The sequence below is a fragment of the Melospiza georgiana genome, chromosome 33 (genome assembly GCF_028018845.1).
Source record: "Melospiza georgiana isolate bMelGeo1 chromosome 33, bMelGeo1.pri, whole genome shotgun sequence".
Classification (NCBI taxonomy): Eukaryota; Metazoa; Chordata; class Aves; order Passeriformes; family Passerellidae; genus Melospiza; species Melospiza georgiana.
In genome coordinates, this window is record NC_080462.1 from 1202945 (window position 1) to 1222836 (window position 19892).

Here is a 19892-nt window from a genome sequence, read left to right on the forward strand (position 1 = left end):
GCGCCTCGGGACTGCGCATCCCGGCGTGCCCCGCGAGGGGGGCGGGGCGGGGGCGGGGCCAGAGGTGCCCTGGAGGCCACGGGCGGCAGCGGCGGGACCGCGAACCGGCAGCGCGAACCGGCAGCGTGAACCGGCACCATGAGCGGCGGCGATAGCGGGGCGCGGGCAGCGGCCGAGCGCGAGGAGTTCGCCGCCTTCTTCCCGCAGATCGTCCGCGACCTGACGGAGGACATGCTGGGACACCCGGAGGTGGGAGACTCCGTGGCGCGGCTGAAGCAGGTGAGAACCGGGAGGGATTGGCGGGACCGGGGCTGGAGGGTGGGGAGCGCCGGTGGGACCGGGGCTGGAGGGTGGGAAGGGCCGGTGGGACCGGGGATGGAGGGGTGGGTCAGGTCATGGCCGCTCACCTGGCCGCGCCCCGCAGGTGCTGGAGTACAACGCGCCGGGCGGGAAGTGCAACCGGGGGCTCACGGTGGTGGCCGCGTACCGGCGGCTGGCGGGGCCCGAGCGGCAGGACCCGGAGAGCATCCGGCGTGCCCTGGCCGTGGGCTGGTGCATCGAGCTGGTGAGAACCGGGACCCCAGTGGGGATGGGGACCCGCTATGGGGATTGGGACCCGCCATGGGGATGGGATCCCCCATGGGATGGGACCCCCGTCTAGAAATGGGGACCCCAATGGGGATGGGGACCCGCCATGGGGATGGGACCCCAATGGAGATGGGATCCCCCATGGGATGGGACCCCCGTCTAGAAATGGGGCCTGCCAGGGGATGGGGACCCCAATGGGGATGGGATCCCCCTGGGGATGGAGCTCCCCTAGGGAACACCCTGGGGGATGGGGACCCCAATGGGGTTGGGAGCCCCCCGCCTCAATAGGGAAAGGGAGCCCCCCTCAATGGGGATGGGACTCTCCCCAGTGGGGATGGGACCCCCCTGGGTATGGCATCTCCATGGATAAGGGACCCCCCCCTTCTGGGGAATGGGATCCTCTGGAGGACTGGGACCCCAGTGGGTATGGGGACCCCTGGGGATGGTCCCTCCATCCCTAACCTACCCTCTGGCAGTTCCAAGCCTTTTTCCTGGTGGCCGACGACATCATGGACTCGTCCCTGACCCGCCGGGGGCAGCTCTGCTGGTACAAGAAGGTGAGAGGGGGTTCAGGGGGGCCCCGCTCGGGGCTGGGGGTGTCCCTTGGGCGTCACCAGGAGCCTTTGGGACCCCTCCCTGTGTCCCTGCTGCAGGAGGGGATCGGGCTGGATGCCATCAATGATGCTTTTCTGCTGGAGTCCTCGGTGTACAGGCTGCTGAGGAGGTACTGTGGGCAGCAGCCCTTCTACCTGCACCTGCTGGAGCTCTTCCTGCAGGTGAGCCCGGCTCCCCAAATCCTTCCTTGGGGGTTTCTTGGGGTCTGGGTCTGTTTTCTGATGTGTGCCTGAAATTCCTGGGTGTCCTGGACGTGTGTGGTGGTGTTTGAGGGTCCCAGGATGAGGGAAGAGAATCTTGACTCCGTGTTTCAGAAGGCTGATTTATTATTTTTTATATATATAAATTATATATTTATGTAATATAAACAGAAATATAATATAATATAATCAGAAATATAATATAATATAATATATATCTAATATAATATAATGTAATATATAATGTAATATAATATATATCTAATATAATATATATCTAATGTAATATATATCTAATATAATATATATCTAATATATATTATATATCTAATATAGATTATATATAATATATACATTATATATTATATTATATATAATATATACATTATATATTATATTATATATTATATAATATATATTATATAATATATATTATATAATATATAATATATATTATATAATATATATAATATATAATGTATTATATATAATAGTGTATATTATATATAATATATGTTAGATATATAATATAATATATTATGTAATATAATATATAATATAATATGGCAGATCTAGCAGTAATTATAATATATAATATAGTATAATATAGAAATATTATAAATAGTTATATATTTAAATATAAATTATATGTAAATAAATATATATTACATTAAGAGAAAATAAGATATTAAGACTATGCTAAAAGAATAGAAGAAAGTGTTTCAGGAAGGAATAGAAAGGAATGATAATAAAATCTTGTGACTGCTCACAGCCCCGACACAGGTGGCTGTCATTGGTCGTTAATTAAAAACAATTCACATGCTGGGTAAACAATTCTCTAAATCACATTCCAAAGCAGCAAAACATGGGGAAGCTCAAACTTCTCAGGAGAAAAGATCTTAACAAAAGGATTTTTCATAAAATGTGGCTGTGACAGACATGTCCTGCCTTTAGACCCAAAGAGGAGCTGAATCAGGGCTTGGGCTCTGCACCGTGGGGTTGGGACTCTCCTGGAGGGCTGTGTGTGAATAAACCATGGAATCACACAATGGTTGGGGTTGGAATGGACCTTAAAGATCATAAAATTCCACTCCCCTGTCATGGAGGGCTGTGTGTGAATAAACCATGGAATCCCAGAGCGGTTTGGGTTGGAATGGACCTCAAAAATCATCCCATTCCACCCCCCTGTCATGGAGGGCTGTGTGTGAATCAGTTATGGAATCCAGACTGGTTTGGATTGGAAAGGACCTTAAAGATCATCCCATTCCACCCCAATGCCATGGAAGGCTGTGTGTGAATAAATTATGGAATCCAGACTCGTTTGGATTGGATGGGACCCTAAAGATCATCAAGTTCCACCTCCCTGCTATAGAGGGATGTGTGTGGATAAATCATGGAATCCCAAACTGGTTTGGGTTGGAATGAACCTTAAAGATCATCCCATTCCACCCCCCTGCCATGGAGGGCTGTGTGAATCAATCATGAAATCCCAAACTGGTTTGGGTTGGATGGGGCCTTAAAGATCATCTCAAAGATCATCCCATTCCACCCCAATGCCATGGAGGGCTGTGTGTGAATAAACCATGGAATCACACAATGGTTTGGGTTGGAATGGACCCTAAAGATCATCAAGTTCCAACTCCCTGCTATAGAGGGCTGTGTGTGGATAAACCATGAAATCCCAAACTGGTTTGGGTTGGAATGGACCTTAAAGATTATAAAATTCCACCTCCCTGCTATAGAGGGCTGTGTCTAAATAAATCATGGAATCCAGACTGGTTTGGGTTGGAATGAACCTTAAAGATCATCAAATTCCAACCCTCCAGCCATGGAGGGCTGTGTGTGGATAAATCATGGAATCCCACATTGGTTTGAGTTGGGTGGGACCTTAAAGATCATCCCATTCCACCTCCCTGCTATAGAGGGCTGTGTGTGAATAAATCATGAAATCCCAAACTGGTTTGGGTTGGAATGGACCTTAAAGATGATGAAATTCCAACCCTCCTGCCATGGGGACACCTCCCACCATCCCAGGCTGCTCCAAGCCCCATCCAACCTGGCTTTGGGCACTGCCAGGGATCCAGGGGCATCCACAGCTCCTCTGGGCACCCCGTGCCAGGGCCTGCCCACCCTCACAGCCAGAAACTCCTCCCAATCTCACTATCACTGATATATCACAACCATCACCCTTTATCTCGTTCTCCCCACATAAAACATCCCCCTCCCTGTTTTTACACCCCCTTTAAACACTGAAAAGCTGGAACAAGGCCCCAGATCCTTTCTCTCCTCTGCAGACAGGCTACCAGACCGAGCTGGGGCAGACCCTGGACCTCATCACTGCTCCAGTCTCCCAGGTGGACCTGAGCAAGTTCAGCGAGCAGAGGTACAGGGGGCACAGAGCCTGGTTCCTTCCTGCCCTGCTCAGCCCGGGGCTGGTTTTTGGGGTGCCCGGGGCTGGGTTTGGGGTGCCCTGCAGAGGAGGACCCTGGGGCTGGGTTTTGGGGTGCCTGGGGCTGGGTTTTGGGGTGCCTGGGGCTGGTTTTTGGGGTGCCCTGCAGTCCCTGCCCCGCAGAAACTCAGCCTGGGGCTGGTTTTTGGGGTGCCTGGAGCTGTTTTTTGGGGTGCCCTGCACGGGATGGCCCTGGGGCTGGTTTTTGGGGTGCCCTGCAGAGGAAGACCCTGGGGCTGGGTTTTGGGGTGCCTGGGGCTGGGTTTTGGGGTGCCTGGAGTTGGTTTTGGGGTGCTCTTCAGTCCCTGCCCTGCAGAAACTCAGGCTGGGGCTGGTTTCTGGGGTGCCCTGCAGAGGGGGGCCCTGGGGTTGGTTTTTGGGGTGCCTGGGGTTGGTTTTTGGGGTGCCTGGGGTTGGTTTTCAGTCCCTGCCCTGCAGAGACTCAGCCTGTGGCTGGTTTTGGGGTGCCTGGTGTTGGTTTTTGGGGTGCCCTTCAGTCCCTGCCATGCAGAGACAGCCTGGGGTTGGTTTTTGGGGTGCCTGGGGTTGGTTTTTGGGGTGCCCTGCAGAGGGGGGCCCTAGGGCTGGTTTTTGGGGTGCCTGGGGTTGGTTTTTGGGGTGCCTGGGGCTGGTTTTCAGTCCCTGCCCTGCCGCGGGGGTTCTGGGGCTCAGCCTGGTTCCTGTGGCACAGGTACAAGGCCATTGTCAAGTACAAGACAGCGTTTTACTCCTTCTACCTGCCCGTGGCTGCAGCCATGTACATGGTGAGTGTGCTGGGGCCTCGCCCTGCTGCCGCCAGCACAGGTCCTGGAAGGCTTTATGCCCAGGTCCTGGAAGGCTTTGCTTTATCCCCAGGTCCTGGAAGGCTTTGCTTTATCCCCAGGTCCTGGAAGGCTTTAGTTTATGCCCAGGTCCTGGAAGGCTTTACTTCAGTCCAGGTCCTGGTAGGCTTTACTCGATCCCCAGGTCCTGGAAGGCTTTGCTTTATTCCCAGGTCCTGAAAGGCTTTATCCCCAGGTCCTGGAAAGTTTTAGCCCCAGGGCCTAGAAGGCTTTATCTTATCCCCAGGTCCTGGAAGGCTTTGCTTTATCCCTGGTCCTGAAAGGCTCTGTCCCCCAGGTCCTGGAAGGCTTTACTTTATGCCCAGTTCCTTAAAGGCTTTACTTCAGCCTCAGGTCCTGGAAGGCTTTACCTTATGCCCAGTTCCTTAAAGGCTTTACTTTAGCTCCAGGTCCTGGAAGGCTTTACTTTATCCCAGGTCCTGGAAGGCTTTACTTTATCCCAGGTCCTGGAAGGCTTTATGCCCAGGTCCTGGAAGGCTTTACTTTATGCCCAGTTCCTGGAAGGCTTTACTTCAGCCTCAGGTCCTGGAAGGCTTTGCTTTATCCCCAGGTCCTGGAAGGCTTGGCTTTATGCCCAGGTCCTGGAAGGCTTTACCTGTTTCCTGGTCCTGGAAGGCTTTACTTTATCCCTGGTCCTGGAAGACTCTATCCCCCAGGTCCTGGAAGGCTTTACTCAATCCCCAAATCCTGGAAGGCTTTAGTTTATGCCCAGGTCCTGGAAGGCTTTAGTTTATGCCCAGGTCCTGGAAGGCTTTACCTGTTTCCTGGTCCTGGAAGGCTTTCCTTGATCCCCAGGTCCTGGAAGGCTTTGCTTTATTCCCAGGTCCTGGAAGGCTTTGCTTTATCCCCAGGTCCTGAAAGGCTTTATCCCCAGGTCCTGGAAAGTTTTAGCCCCAGGTCCTGGAAGGCTTTATTCCATTTCTGGTCCTGGAAGGCTTGGCTTTATCCCAGGTCCTGGAAGGCTTTGCTTTATCCCAGGTCCTGAAAGGCTCTATCCCCCAGGTCCTGGAAGGCTTTACTCAATCCCCAGGTCCTGGAAGGCTTTGCTTTATCTCCAGGTCCTGGAAGACTTTATGCCTGGGTCCTGGAAGGCTTTACCTATTTCCTGGTCCTGGTAGGCTTTACTCAATCCCCAGGTCCTGGAAGGCTTTACTTGATCCCGGGTCCTGGAAGGCTTTACTCAATCCCCAGGTCCTGGAAGGCTTTGCTTTATTCCAGGTCCTGGAAGGCTCTATCCCCCAGGTCCTGGAAGGCTTTACTCAATCCCCAGGTCCTGGAAGGCTTTGCTTTATGCCCAGGTCCTGGAAGGTTTTGCTTTATCCCCAGGTCCTGGAAGGCTTTATCCTCAGGTCCTGGAAAGTTTTAGCCCCAGGGTCTAGAAGGCTTTATCTTATCCCCAGGTCCTGGAAGGCTTTACTTTATGCCCACTTCCTTAAAGGCTTTACTTTATCCCAGGTCCTGAAAGGCTCTATCCCCCAGGTCCTGGAAGGCTTTACTCAATCCCCAAGTCCTGGAAGGCTTTGCTTTATGCCCAGGTCCTGGAAGACTTTAGTTTATGCCCAGGTCCTGGAAGGCTTTACTTCAGTCCAGGTCCTGGAAGGCTTTGCTTTATCTCTGGGTCCTGGAAGGCTTTACCTATTTCCTGGTCCTGGTAGGCTTTACTTGATACCCAGGTCCTGGAAGGCTTTGCTTTATTCCAGGTCCTGAAAGGCTCTGTCCCCCAGGTCCTGGAAGGCTTTGCTTTATGCCCAGTTCCTTAAAGGCTTTACTTTAGCTCCAGGTCCTGGAAGGCTTTACTTCAGCCTCAGGTCCTGGAAGGCTTTACTTTATCCCAGGTCCTGGAAGGCTTGGCTTTAACCCCAGGTCCTGGAAGGCTTTACTTTATCCCAGGTCCTGGAAGGCTTTACTTTAACCCCAGGCCCTGGCAGGCTTTACTTTAACCCCAGGCCCTGGAAGGTTTTCCATCCCTGTTGTTCCCTCCCCCAGGCGGGCATTGACGGCAAGGAGGAGCACGAGGACGCCAAAGCCATCCTGCTGGAGATGGGGGAGTTCTTCCAGATCCAGGTAGGAGCTGCCCCTGCCCCGCTGGGTCCCTGCCAGCTGCTGCCCGTGGCACTCAGGCCCTGGCACTGCCCCGCAGGACGATTTCCTGGACTGCTACGGGGACCCGGCCCTGACGGGCAAGGTTGGCACCGACATCCAGGACAACAAGTGCAGCTGGCTGGTGGTGCAGTGTCTGCAGAGGGCAACGCCGGAGCAGAGGCAGATCCTGGAGGTAAGGCTGGCAGCACACACCTGGCAGAGGGGGTGGAGTGCTGGGATGGGCACCTGGAGTGCCGGGATGGGCACCTGGAGTGGCACAATGGGCACCTGGAGTGCTGGGATGGGCACCTGGAGTGGCACAATGGGCACCTGGAGTGCTGGGATGGGCACCTGGAGTGCCAGGGGCTGGGAGGAGGAGGGTGAGAAGGAAGAAGAGAGTGTTGGGGTGTTGTTTGTGAAGGTCCTAGGATGAGGGAAAAGGTGAATGCGACTCCATAATTCTTAGAAGGCTGAAATATAATATAATATAATATAATATAATATAATATAATATAATATAATATAATATAATATAATATAATATAATATAATATAATATAATATAATATAATATAATATAATATAATATAATATAATATAATATAATATAATATAATATAATATAATATGTTACATTACATTACATTGCATTACATTATATTACATTGCATTGCATTACATTATATTACATTGCATTGCATTACATTATATTACATTGCATTGCATTACATTATATTACATTGCATTGCATTACATTATATTACATTGCATTGCATTACATTGCATTACATTATATTACATTACATTACATTATATTACATTACATTACATTATATTACATTACATTGCATTAAATTATATTACGTTACATTATATTGTATATTTTATATATTTTATATATATTATATTATATATTATATTATATTATGTTATGTTATGTTATGTTATGTTATGTTATGTTATATTATGTTATGTTATATTATGTTATATTATATTATGTTATATTATATTATGTTATATTATATATAATATAATATAATATAATATAATATAATATAATATTATATTATATTATATTATATTATATTATATTATATTATATATGAAATTATATACTAAAACTCTACAAAACAATAAAGGAATACATCAGAAGGCTAAAAAAAGAATAATAATAAAATTAAAAAACAACAACAAAAACCAAACCAAAACCAAAAAAAAAAAAAGAAACCCAAAACTGTGACAGACCAGAGAGTCTGACACAGCTGGGCTGGGATTGGTCATGAATAAAAACAATTCACATGGAACCAATCAAAAATTCACCAGCCACATCCCAAGGAGAATCCATCAGATAATATTGGTTTTTTTGTTTTTTTTTCCTCCGAAGCTTCTCATCTCAGCTTTCTCTTTTTCCCAAGAGAGAAAAAAAAAATCCTATCCAAAAGATACTCCATAAAATACCACAGTAACAAAGAGAGAAGAGAGAACAAAGCTGCTGCCATGACCCTGACTCACTCCAGGGTTTTTTGTTTTTTTTTTTTTTTTTAGGAAAATTACGGCTCTAAGGAGCCCCAGAAGGTGGCCAAGGTGAAGGAGCTCTACGATGCCCTGGGCATGCAGGCGGCGTTCCGCGAGTACGAGGAGAGCAGCTACGCGCGGCTGCAGGCGCTGATCGGGAGCCACGCCCGGCGCCTGCCCCGCCAAATCTTCCTGGACCTGGCACAGAAGATTTACAAGCGGCAGAAGTGATGGAGGAGCCAGGCAGGGAGGGGGCTGGAGCTGCTCCCTGCCCTGGGAGGGGCCGGGGGTGGGCTGGAGAGAAGGTGCTCTGCCATCTGATTTATGTCAATAAATGTAAATTATTGTAGGCGCGCTGCTTGCTGTTATCTGGGGACAGGGTGGGATGCAGGGAGGGCGATGCCGGTACCGGGGATGCCCGGAGCGCCGCCCCCGCCGCCGCCGGTGGGGCGGGACCGGGCGGCTCCCGGCGGGGCCGCGGCTCCTCCCTCGCTCCCGCAGCCGCAGTCGCCGCCGCAGCGCCGAGGAGGTGAGCGGGGGACGGGGGAAGAAGGGGATGGAGCCGGGCGGGGGCTGCAGGGGGATGGGGAGGGCCGCGCCCAGCAGGGCCGCTCCTGCTGCCCGGCCGCCCGTGCTCGACCCGGGGCCGGGGGATGGAGGATGCTCGGGGGATGGAGGATGCTGGGGCTGGGGGATGCTGGGGGATGCTGGGGCTGGAGGAGATCGGGGTTGGAGGATGCTCAGGGCCGGGGGATGCTCGAGGGATGCTCGGGGCTGGAGGATGCTGGGGCTGGACCATGCTTGGGGGTGGGGGATGCTCAGGGCTGGAGGATACTCGGAGCTGGAGGATGTTTAGGGCTGGAGGATGCTCGGAACCGGGGGATGCTCGGGGTTGGAGGATGCTCAGGGCTGGGGGATGCTCGGAGCTGGAGGATGCTCGAGGGATTCTCGGAGCTGGAGGATGTTCGGAACCGGGGGATGCTCGGGGCTGGCAGATGCTCGGATCCGCCCTCCCGCGCTCTCCGCTGCCCGTTCCCTGCCCGGAGCCTCCAGCAGCTGCCCGGGGCTGCGGCCCCTCCCCGGTAAAGCCGGGCCCGGGGCCGCGGCTCCTCCCCGGTAAAGCCGGGCCCGGGGCTGCGGCTCCTCCCCGGTAAAGCCGGGGCCGGGGCTGCGGTGCCGGTTCTGCGGCGGTTCCGGCCAAGCCCTGGTCCCTGAGCCCCCCTGGTGCCACCGCCCCCAGGCAGGACAGAGCCCCCCCTGCCCGCCCCGCCTTGACGAGGCTCCAAGGGCGTTTTCTCCTTGAGGCATCCCCGAGATGCTCCCGACCCTCCGGAGGGAATCCAGCCCCGGAGCAGCCCGAGCTTCCTGAGAACGTTCCCAGGCCGTGCTCCAGGGACCGGGGCTGCCTTCAGGGCCCCAAACGGGGCAGGAATCTGTGGGGCAGCCCCTCCCTGGGGGCACGTCCCCTTCTCGAAGCCCCAGCCCTTGTGCCAGGCCCTGCTGCAAGGTCACCGCCGTCCCTCTTCCCCCGGCCGTGCCTCTCTCCAGGTTTGTCCTGCCGTGTTTTTCCTTGACCAGGAGGGTGTTTGGTGCTTGCAGGGAGCTGGATGGTGTGAAGAGAGGAGCTGCTGGCCTTTCCTGGGAGCCCTGGGCACTTCCAGCGAGGCAGCACCATGCTGGCCCCAAAGAAAGGCCTCCTGTGCAACCTCAACCACATCCACCTGCAGCACATCTCCCTGGGGCTGCACCTCTCCCGGCACCCCGAGCTCCAGGAGGGCTCCACGGGCCAGGGGGAGCAGACGGGCTGCACGCAGTGCCCGGAGAACCGGGAGCCCGTGGATGCCAATTCCAACAATCCCTCGGTGAAATGTCGCTGCTGCGAGTCCCACGCTCCGGAGCCGGAGACGCTCGGGCTGCAGAGCCCAGAGGATTTCCCCTGCCTGCACAGCGGAGACGAGGAGGAGGAGGCGGCTTCCCCTTGTGATCCCCCTTGTGATCTGGCTTCCTCCTCCTCCTCCTCCTCCTCCTCTGTCAGTAGCTGCTCGGATTTCAGCTTGGATGACTCGCCGGTCTCGGTGTACTGCAAGGAGTTGGCCAGAGCAGAGTGCCAGTCCCCTGACAAGCAGCTGAACGTCATTCCCACAGAAAATGCCTGGCATGGAGAGCCTCTGGATGATGGAGAGCTTCTGGATGATGGAGAGCTTCTGGATGATGGAGAGCCTCTGGATGATGGAGAGCCTCTGGCTGATGGAGAGCTTCTGGCTGATGGAGAGCGTCTGGCTGATGGAGAGCGTCTGGCTGATGGAGAATCTCTGGCTGACCAGCACAGGACATGCCATGGGAGAGATGCCAACCACAACTCCCCGGTGCCCCCGAGAGCCACCAAGAGCTCTGTGGCCAGCAAGAGCCCAGACAGCCTCTGCAGCATCAACTCGCTCGATTCTCACTGCGAGGAGCTCTCTCCCAGCACAGCAGCACCGGAGACCACCGGCACCAGCACCGACCTCGACCCCAACTGCAACCCCCTCCCCGAGCCCGATGCGGCGCCCGCAGCCCCGCCGCCCGTGCCGGAACGGAGGGACCCCGGTGTCCCGAGCAGCGCTCCGGAGCCGCGGCCCCGGCCCGGCGGGGTCCCTCCCCCGGTGCCCCCTCGGCCCCGGCGGCGGCTGCAGGTGCTGAACGCGCACAGAGCGGAGCAGCAGCTGGGGCCAGAACCCAAAGCTGAGCTCTGCAGAGACGCGGCCACCAAGACCATCACCTCCTTCCACGAGCTGGCCCAGAGGAGGAAGAGGAACGCGGCTGTGCCCGCGCCCGCCCAGGCCAGGGTTGACCGCAGCGACTGGCTGATCGTGTTCTCGCCCGACACGGAGCTGCCCCCGGGCAGCGAGCTGCTCTCGGGCACGGCGGGCCAGGAGCCGGCCCGGCCCCAGCCCCAGGGGCAGCAGGACGGGCCAGCCAGGCCCCCCGGCCCCAGGCAGAGAGAGGTGACCACGTTCAAGGAGCTGCGGTCCCGCAGCGCCGCCCGGCAGCCCAAGGGCCCGCGGGCAGAGCCGGCCCAGCACCCCCCGGTGCCCGCCCCGGCCTGGGGACCCGCGGTGTCCCTGGGGGTGACACAGGGTCTGGCAGCCGGCGACGGGCACCAGGCGAGGAGGAGAGCGCGGCCCAGCCTGCAGCCCATCGCCGAGGGGCAGCCCAGGGATGTGGAGAAGGGGCGGCTGCCCCCAGGGGAAAAGGGGATGGGGACAGCCCCGCTGCGGGGGCTCGGGGGGCCCGGCGGGGACCCCGCGGTGCCACGGGCGGCGCAGAGAGGAGAGGAGACCCGCACGGGGGGTGAGTCTGGGGGTGAGACTGGGGGTGAGTGTGGAGATGAGTCTGGGAGGAGTTTGGGGTGAGTCTGGGGGGAGTCGGGTGAATCTGGGGAGAGTCTGGGCAGGAGTCGGGGGTGAGTGTGGGGGGAGTCGGGTGAATCTGGGGTGAGTGTGGGGGGAGTCGGGTGAGTCTGGGGTGAGCCTGGGCAGGAGTCTGGGGGTGACTCTGGGGAGAGAGTTTAGGGCTGAGTCTGGAGTGAGTCTGGGGGGAGTCTGGGGGTGACTCTGGGGGGAGAGTTTAGGGGTGACTCTGGGGGTAGTCTGGGGGTGACTCTGGGGGTGACTCCGGCTCCTTCCGGGACCCTGCCCGGGGCTTGCGGGGCCAGCTGCGGGTCTCCGGGCGGTGAGAGCCATCCCGGGTGGCTCCGGGCCGGGCACGGCGAGCTCCGGGGCTCCCCCCGCATGGCCCAGCGCGGCTCGGGACGCGCCGGGGCCGTCCCGGTGCTGCCGCTCCGCCCCGCGGCTCCCGGCGCTTCCTCCGCCCGGCCCGGCCCGGCCCCGCCGCGCTTGGCCCCATGAGCCGGAGCGAGCCGGGCCCCGCCGCCGACCCCGCTCCTCCCGCGCCGGGCCCGGGCAGCGCTGCAGCCGCCGCCTCGCCTGACCCCGCTGCCCCGCTGTCTCCAGCCAGGCCCGAGCCGCTCCCCGCCGCCGGAGCCGCCGCTGGAGCCGCCGCTGGAGCCGCCCGGCCCGGCGGGGGAAGAGCGGAGGGGCCGCATGGCGAGCAAGCGAAAGGTTGGGGCAAATCCTCGCAGAACGGGGAGGGAGAGGAGGGGAGGGGGCAGCGGGGTCGGGAGGGTGCGAGGGGCTCGTCCTGGGGCGGGTCGGTGTCCGGGGCACCGGCAGGGCTGGGCTGGGGCAGGGACAACGGAAGGCACGCAGGGACACTGCAGGCCGGGACAGTACGGGCAGGAACCGGCAGCGCTGCCCGCACCGGGCCCGGCCCTGCCCGCCCCCGGCAGGTGATCCGGGCCAGCCGGAGAACGCGGCTGCGGCCACCACCGCAACCCCCCGAGGGTGCCCGACCTGCGGTTCCAGCACCGCAGGGTCCGGTGGTGTCCGGGTCCCTCCAGACTGACCCCTCCTTCTCTCTCCTTCTCTCCTTCTCTCCTTCTCTCTTTCTCTCCTCCTCTCCCTCGTCCCCAGCGCTGCTAGTCGCCGTCAGCTCCGCTGTGGACAAGGTCATCGCCCACTTCAGCACCGCACGGAACGTGGTGCAGAAGGTGAGGGCTGGGAAGGATTTTTGGGATTCCCTCATCCCTCCCAGCGGAATCAGGGTCGGGTGCTGCTCTTCCCCTCCCTCCCATCTCCTCGTGTTGCTGCTCTCCCCAGGCCCAGCTGGGGGACAGCCGGCTCAACCCCGACGTGGGCTACCTGCTGCTGCACACCCTGTGCCCTGCGCTCTGCGCCTTGGTGGAGGACGGGCTGAAGCCGTTCCAGAAGGATGTTATCACAGGCCAGAGGAGAAACTCCCCCTGGAGCGTGGTGGAAGCCTCGGTGAAGACAGGTGAGGGTGAGGGTGGGGGCATCTCCAGGTGCCTGGAGTGCTGCTGTGCCCTGGGCCAGCTGGGGTGGGTGTGTGTGTGTGCCCTGGGCAGTGTCTGTGCCCTGGGCAGTGTCTGTGCCCTGGGCACTGAGTGTCTGTGTCCTGGGCACTGTCTCTGCCCTGGGCACTGTCTGTGCCCTGATCAGTGAGTGTCTGTGCCCTGATCAGTGAATGTCTGTACTCTGGGCACTGTCTGTGCCCTGGGCACTGAGTGTCTGTGCCCTGATCAGTGAGTGTCTGTGCCCTGGGCACTGAGTGTCTGTGCCCTGATCAGTGAATGTCTGTGCCCTGGGCACTGAGTGTCTGTGCTCTGGGCAGTGTCTGTGCCCTGGGCAGTGTCTGTGCCCTTATCAGTGAGTGTGTGTGCCCTGGGCAGTGTGTCTGTGCCCTGGGCACTGAGTGTCTGTGCCCTGGGCAGTGTCTGTGCCCCGATCAGTGAGTGTCTGTGCCCTGGGCACTGTCTGTGCCCTTATCAGTGAGTGTCTGTGCCCTGGGCACTGAGTGTCTGTGCCCTGGGCAGTGTCTGTGCCCTGATCAGTGAGTGTCTGTGCCCTGGGCAGTGTGTCTGTGCTCTGGGCATTGTCTATGCCCTGATCAGTGAATGTCTGTGCCCTGGGCAGTGTCTGTGCCCTGATCAGTGAGTGTCTGTGCCCTGGGCACCGAGTGTCTGTGCTCTGCACCCCACAGGCCCCAGCAGCCGCTCCCTGCACTCGCTGTGCTGGCACGTGGCCGGGCTGGCCCCTCTCAGCAGCAGCAGGCAGAAGTTCCACGCCTTCATCCTCGGCCTTCTGAAGTGAGTGGTGTTAACCCTGCCAGCCCCACAGCAGGCTGGAGCTGTCCCAGGGGCTCTAATTTGGGTTCTCTTTGTCTTGTTTAGCACTAAACAGCTGGAGTTGTGGATATCTCACCTGCAGAAGAGCCCAGGTAAGGACACGGTGCCCGGGAGCTCCCTCCCTGAGCCCTCTCAATCTGCCAGGCTGAAAATCCCACTCTGGGCTTGGGATACCTCCACTTCCCCATAGTGGATGGTTTTCCACGGTGCATCTTCAGCACAGAGGGTGCTCTGAGTGACGTGGGCAGCCTGGCTGGCGCTTGGTGGGGATGTGACAAGCGCGGGGGCCACCCTGCCCCTGCCTCACCTGCCCCTGTCCCCACAGGTGTCGTCTCCGTGCTTTACTCCCCCACGGCCTTCTTTGCCCTGAGCCAGGGCCCTCTGCCCCACCTTGCTGACGAGCTCCTGCTGCTCATCCAGCCCCTCTCGGTGCTGACCTTCCACCTGGACTTGCTCTTTGAGCACCACCACCTCTCCGTGGACGTCCGGCCCTTGTCCCGCCGCCTGCAGCCCCCGCTGTCCCCCGGCCCCGCGCGGGGGTCCCTGGGTGCTGCTGGGGACAGCCTGGAGGATGAGACCCCTCCTGATGCCCTGGGCAGGGCGGGGGGCACAGGGGGCCGCTCCCAAGCCGCCGTGGGTGGGTTGGTGCCCGCCCCACCAGTGGGGGCTGCCCTGCAGCAAACCCTGCAGCAGGTGCTGCGCTGGGGCGGCCAAATCAGCCGCACCTTGCTGGGCTCTGCCACCCCCTCAGAGAGCCAGGAGGGTGCTGGGGGCACCGGGGCTGGCCTCAGTGGCTGGTGGGGCCAGCTGAGCCAGAGCTCCAGGGTTTACACTGCTGCCAGCAAGGAGAAGTCCCCCTCGGTCTGGTGGACGAAGCTGCGGGCAGGGGAGCCCAGCCCGGGCCAGGCTGGGCAACCCCAAATTTCCCTGAGTGAGCCCAGAGCCACGGAGCTGCAGCTCCTGCAGAGCAAAGCTGGCCCTGAACCCTCTCACCCAAAGCCCAGCAGCAGCACTGACACCTCAGGGAGCTCCTCCCCTGAAGATCTCTTCTTGCCCACTGGAACCAGAGCGCTCGCCAAGCTGGACGGTCCCGCTGCTGGAAAAAACCTCCTGGCTGCTTCCCCAGAGCCTCCTGCCAGCAGGAGCCAGGCAGGGATGGCTGAGCCTCCTGACAGGGGCAGCTGGCTGGGCTGGCTCTTTGGAGCCACCAACCCCTCGTGCAGGAGCTTCCCCTGCAGCCCTGACGCCGCCTCGGGCAGGTCCAGGTGAGACCCGGCTTGGGCAGGCACAGGGGGAAGGGTTTGTGAGGGCTGGGGAGGGGTTTTGTGTGCTCAGGTGGGCTGGGGAGGGGTTTCTGTGTGCTGAGGAAGGGTTTCTGTGTGCTCAGGAGGGGTTTCTGTGTGCTCAGGTGGGCTGAGGAGGGGTTTTGTGTGCTCAGGTGGGCTGAGGAGGGGTTTCTGTGTGCTCAGGTGGGGTTTCTGTGTGCTCAGGAGGGATTTCTGTGTGCTCAGGAGGGGTTTTGTGTGCTCAGGAGGGGTTTCTGTGTGCTCAGGAGGGATTTCTGTGTGCTCAGGTGGGCTGAGGAGGGGTTTCTGTGTGCTCAGGTGTGCTGGGGAGGGGTTTCTGTGTGCTCAGGTGGGGTTTCTGTGTGCTCAGGAGGGGTTTCTGTGTGCTGAGGAGGGGTTTCTGTATGCTCAGGTGTGCTCACGAGGGGTTTCTGTGTGCTCAGGTGGGCTGGGGAGGGGTTTCTGTGTGCTCAGGTGGGATTTCTCTGTGCTCAGGTGGGCTGAGGAGGGGTTTCTGTGGTGGCTTCATGGGGATCTTGTAGGGTTTCCCCTTGGCATTAGTGCACATCCCAAGCGCTGCTGCCATCGCCTTGGAGCAGCAGGTGCTCCTGGGCAGGCTCAGTGCTGTTTATCAGCTCCCAGATCAGCAGATAGGCCTGAGATCAGCAGCAGGAGGGGCTCCCAGGTGAGCTGGCGGCTCCCTTTGCTCCGGCAGGAGGCCGTCCCGCTGGCTGGCCCCCAGCCCCCGTGTCCTGGCCGGGGTGGTGAAGGGGCTGGCACCGGACAGGAGCCGCAGCCCGGAGCCGCAAGCGGGCAGGAGCGAGGCTGGCCCGGCCCCGGGGCGCAGGTGAGGCTGGGATGGGGTGGGATCGATGGGATGGGGTGGGATTGATGGGATGGGATAAGATCGATGGGATGGGATGGGATGGGATTGATGGGATCAGTGGGATGGGATGGGATTGATGGGATGGGATGGGATTGATGGGATGGGGTGGGATTGATGGGATCAGTGGGATGGGATGGGATTGATGGGATGGGATCAATGGGATGGGATGGGATGGATGGGATGGGATCAATGGGATGGGATTGATGGGATCGATGGGATGGGATTGATCGGATGGGATGGGATCAATGGGATGGGATGGGATCAATGGGATGGGATTGATGGGATGGGATGGGATGAGATGGGATGGGATGGGATGGGATGGGATTAATGGGATCAATGGGATTGGATGGGATGGGATTGATGGGATGAGATCAATGGGATGGGATTGATGGGATGGGATCAATGGGATGGGATTGATGGGATGGGATGGGATCAATGGGATTGATGGGATGGGATGGGATTGATGGGATGGGATGGGATGGGATGAGATGGGATGGGATGGGATGGGATGAGATGGGATGGGATCGATGGGATGGGATGGGATGAGATGGGATGGGATCGATGGGATGGGATGAGATGGGATGGGATTGATGGGATGGGATGGGATTGATCGGATGGGATGGGATTGATGGGATTAATGGGATGGGATGGGATCAGTTGGATGGGATGGGATTGATAGGATCGATGGGATGGGCTGGGATGGGATGGGATGGGATGGGATGGGATGGGATGGGATGGGATGGGATGGGATGGGATGGGATCAATGGGATGGGATGGGCTGGGAGAGGGCAGGGCTGGGATCGACAGGGCAGGGACTGGGCAGGGCTGGGATGGGCACAGCAGGGCAGAGCTGGGATGGGATGGGATTGATGGGATCAATGGGATGGGATGGGATGGGAGAGGGCTGGGAATGGACAGAGCTGGGAGAGGGACTGGGCAGGGCTGCGAGGGCTTTTCTGGCTGGGGGAAAGCCGGGGCTGCTTTCAGGGGGTCACACACATCCCTAAAGGGAAAGCACCCCCAAGGATCCCCTTCCCCCTGCTGGGCTCTGGGGGAACCTGAGCCTCTGCCCACCTGGGCTCAGCTGCTTTTCCAAAACGTTTTGGGGACAACTTTTGGCATTTTCTTGTGTGCTTTGTGGATTCGTGGCGATTTGTGTGGGGCAAGCGTAGGAACAGCTCTGTCCAGGTGGGCAGGGTGGGTTTGTGGCCATCCCAAACGGTGTTTGGTGCTTCCCTCTTCCCCATCCTCGCTGACCCCAATGTCCCCACACCCTTGGGGGACATTGGTGCCACCCAGAGGTGACATTTGTGGCACAGGGGTGACATTTGTGGTACAGGGGTGACATTTGTGGCACAGGGGTGACATTGATGACACAGGGGGTGACATTTGTGGCACAGGGGGTGACATTTGTGGCCCAGGGGTGACATTTGTGGCCCAGAGGGTGACATTTGTGGTACAGGGGTGACATTTGTGGCACAGGGTGTGACATTGTGGCGCAGGGGGTGACATTTGGTGGCACAGGGGGTGACATTTGTGGCCCAGGGGTGACATTTTTGACGCAGGGCAGTCCGGGCACTGTGTGACCACACGGGCACGGCTGATGGGCACCTGAGCTTCCACAAAGGGGACATCCTGGAGCTTCTCTCCACCGTGGATGAAGACTGGATCCGCTGCTGCCATGGCAACAGCACCGGCCTCGTTCCCGTTGGTTACACATCCCTGATTTTGTGAGGAGGAGGAGGAGGAGGAGGAGGAAGGGACCTGGGGGAGCAGCCGAGCTCTCCGGAGCGGTGCCAGCTCTGGGTGTCTCCTGTCACCTCCAGAGCTTCCCCAGCTCCGGGGCTGGCGGCTCCCAGGGCGCCCTGCCCTGTGCCTGTCACTGCTGCATGAGGTCACCGTGTGCCACCGTGTCCCCCCCCCGGCCCCTCCTTGGCAGCTCGGGGGTCCCTCAGCTGCCGCCCACCCCCGTGTCGCCTCCATCCGTCTGTCCGTCCGTCCGTCCTGCCACTGCTGCCACCTCCAGTGCCCCGCCGTGCACTCTGTAAATAATTGTAACCACTGGAATGAGCTCGTTCCGCCGGGAAAAAAAAAAGCTGGAAATAAAGGTTGTGGCTCACAACGTTTTGTTCTGGTTTAGGGCAAATTTGGTAGGGAATCGCCAAAGCAAACCCACAGGGCTCATCTCCCCAACCAGTTCGGGAAGGATCCCTCGGAGACAAGTGGAAAGAACCTGTTTGTTGGACAGGCACAGCACCCCCAGCACACAGAATGAACAATACCAGGTGACACCACTATGACAAAGATGACAAATTCAGAAAGTCTCTCTTGGGGTGGTCACTCTGTTATCAATCCCTCTGTTCTCAGTCCCTCCTGTGCTGGGGCAGCTGCTGCAGCCACAAGGTGCAAACCCTCGGTGTTCCCAGGGCCCAGCCCAGAGCAGGTTCAAGTTCGTTCCAAAATGGAAAGGAGAAACAATCCAGGAAGGAATTTGGACTGTTCAGCTGAACTAGTTAATGAGCAGAAGCAAGAGCAAGCAGGAGCAAAGCAGAAGCAAGAGCAAGCTGCCCACCCCCGTGCCAGGGCAGGGACAGCTCCTCTCCCAGCCCCATGTCACGTCTGTCCGTCTGTCTGTCTGTCCTGCCACCTCCAGTGCCCCGCCGTGCACTCTGTAAATAATTACAACCACTGGAATGAGCTCGTTCTGCAGGGAAAATAAAAAGCTGGAAATAAAGGTTGTGGCTCACGTGTGCACGTGTGGCAATGGGCAACGGGGTGGGATGAGGAGATGCTGGGGCTGTGCTGGTGCTCAGCATTGTTGTGAACGAGAAGCTTGTTCAATATTCAAGCTTGTTCAATATTCAAGCAGCAATCAATTTATTATTTAATATGGTAAAGTGTGAGCAACACAGCGCTGGGTACAGTGGGGGAAGTTTTCCCTCCAACTGCACTCCGATAATTGAGGGTTACAGGTATTTATAGGGGTACTCATCAGCTTTTTCAGCAGTTTCTATTCCAATTTTTTTTACTCATCAGCAATTTTTATTCCAAATCATTACATCATGATTCTATACACTATTGTGATCTTAGTTTCTCAGGATGTGTCTCAAAAGGAGGACCCCAGATGGTGGCGGTCCAGTTTCCCTTTGGTCGAAACCATCAACCCTTGAGGTGATGCTCATCTTCCTTTCTCAGGCTGTTTTTCTCTGCTTCAATAAGGCGTGAGATAAGCGTATTTCCTTTATATACATTCTAAAGCTATAGTTTCAAGGATACAAGCAATATTCTAAAATTATACTTCAAAAGGTTACTCTTTATGGATTAAATGCAAGCAAAAAGCAACATCTTTAACACCTTAATTCTCCTAAGTCAACCTAAATCAACCAGGGTTAATTGCAAACAGAAGATAGGTTCAGAGGCCTTTTTCCATGCTTTATTTTCCACACATTGTGTTTTCCACAAAATGTGTCCACACATTTTGCAATCACAAGTACACACGTCGCCTGTTTGTACCTGACATGAAACACAGCTTTGCGTCTCGCAGCATCCCCAGGCAGGGAGGGCAGGAGAGGTGCCCTGAAGATGCCCAGGCTCCTCCACAGCCTCCCCGAGCCAGGAATATCCCTGGAAAAGCTGCTGGGAACAGCCCAGGTCGCTGCTTTGGTTATTTATAAAACTTCAGCTGA

General features: G+C 57.1%; 2 protein-coding genes across 3 annotated transcripts; both read left to right on the plus strand.

Annotated features, from left to right (window-relative positions):
- The first annotated feature begins 63 nt into the window (after positions 1-63).
- On the plus strand, positions 64-8601 carry FDPS (farnesyl diphosphate synthase). The gene is made up of 9 exons (XM_058042843.1): positions 64-279; positions 425-565; positions 1065-1145; positions 1242-1364; positions 3698-3786; positions 4544-4616; positions 6681-6758; positions 6835-6969; positions 8322-8601. Exons 1-9 carry the CDS (start codon positions 139-141, stop codon positions 8520-8522), a joined length of 1062 nt encoding a protein of 353 aa, XP_057898826.1. The 5' UTR covers positions 64-138; the 3' UTR covers positions 8523-8601.
- A 161-nt stretch (positions 8602-8762) lies between these two features.
- On the plus strand, positions 8763-18956 carry RUSC1 (RUN and SH3 domain containing 1). Of its 2 annotated transcripts, none has more exons than XM_058042739.1 (10): positions 8763-8820; positions 9891-11621; positions 12284-12391; positions 12803-12879; positions 12989-13163; positions 13890-13995; positions 14080-14126; positions 14360-15299; positions 16036-16167; positions 17772-18956. In XM_058042739.1, the coding sequence occupies exons 2-10, from the start codon at positions 9965-9967 to the stop codon at positions 17938-17940; spliced, it is 3411 nt and encodes a 1136-aa protein (XP_057898722.1). In that variant the 5' UTR covers positions 8763-8820; positions 9891-9964; the 3' UTR covers positions 17941-18956. The 2 variants fall into 2 exon arrangements, with proteins under 2 accessions (XP_057898722.1, XP_057898723.1); XM_058042740.1 differs by having other exon boundaries at positions 17777-17892.
- Positions 18957-19892: the final 936 nt, after the last annotated feature.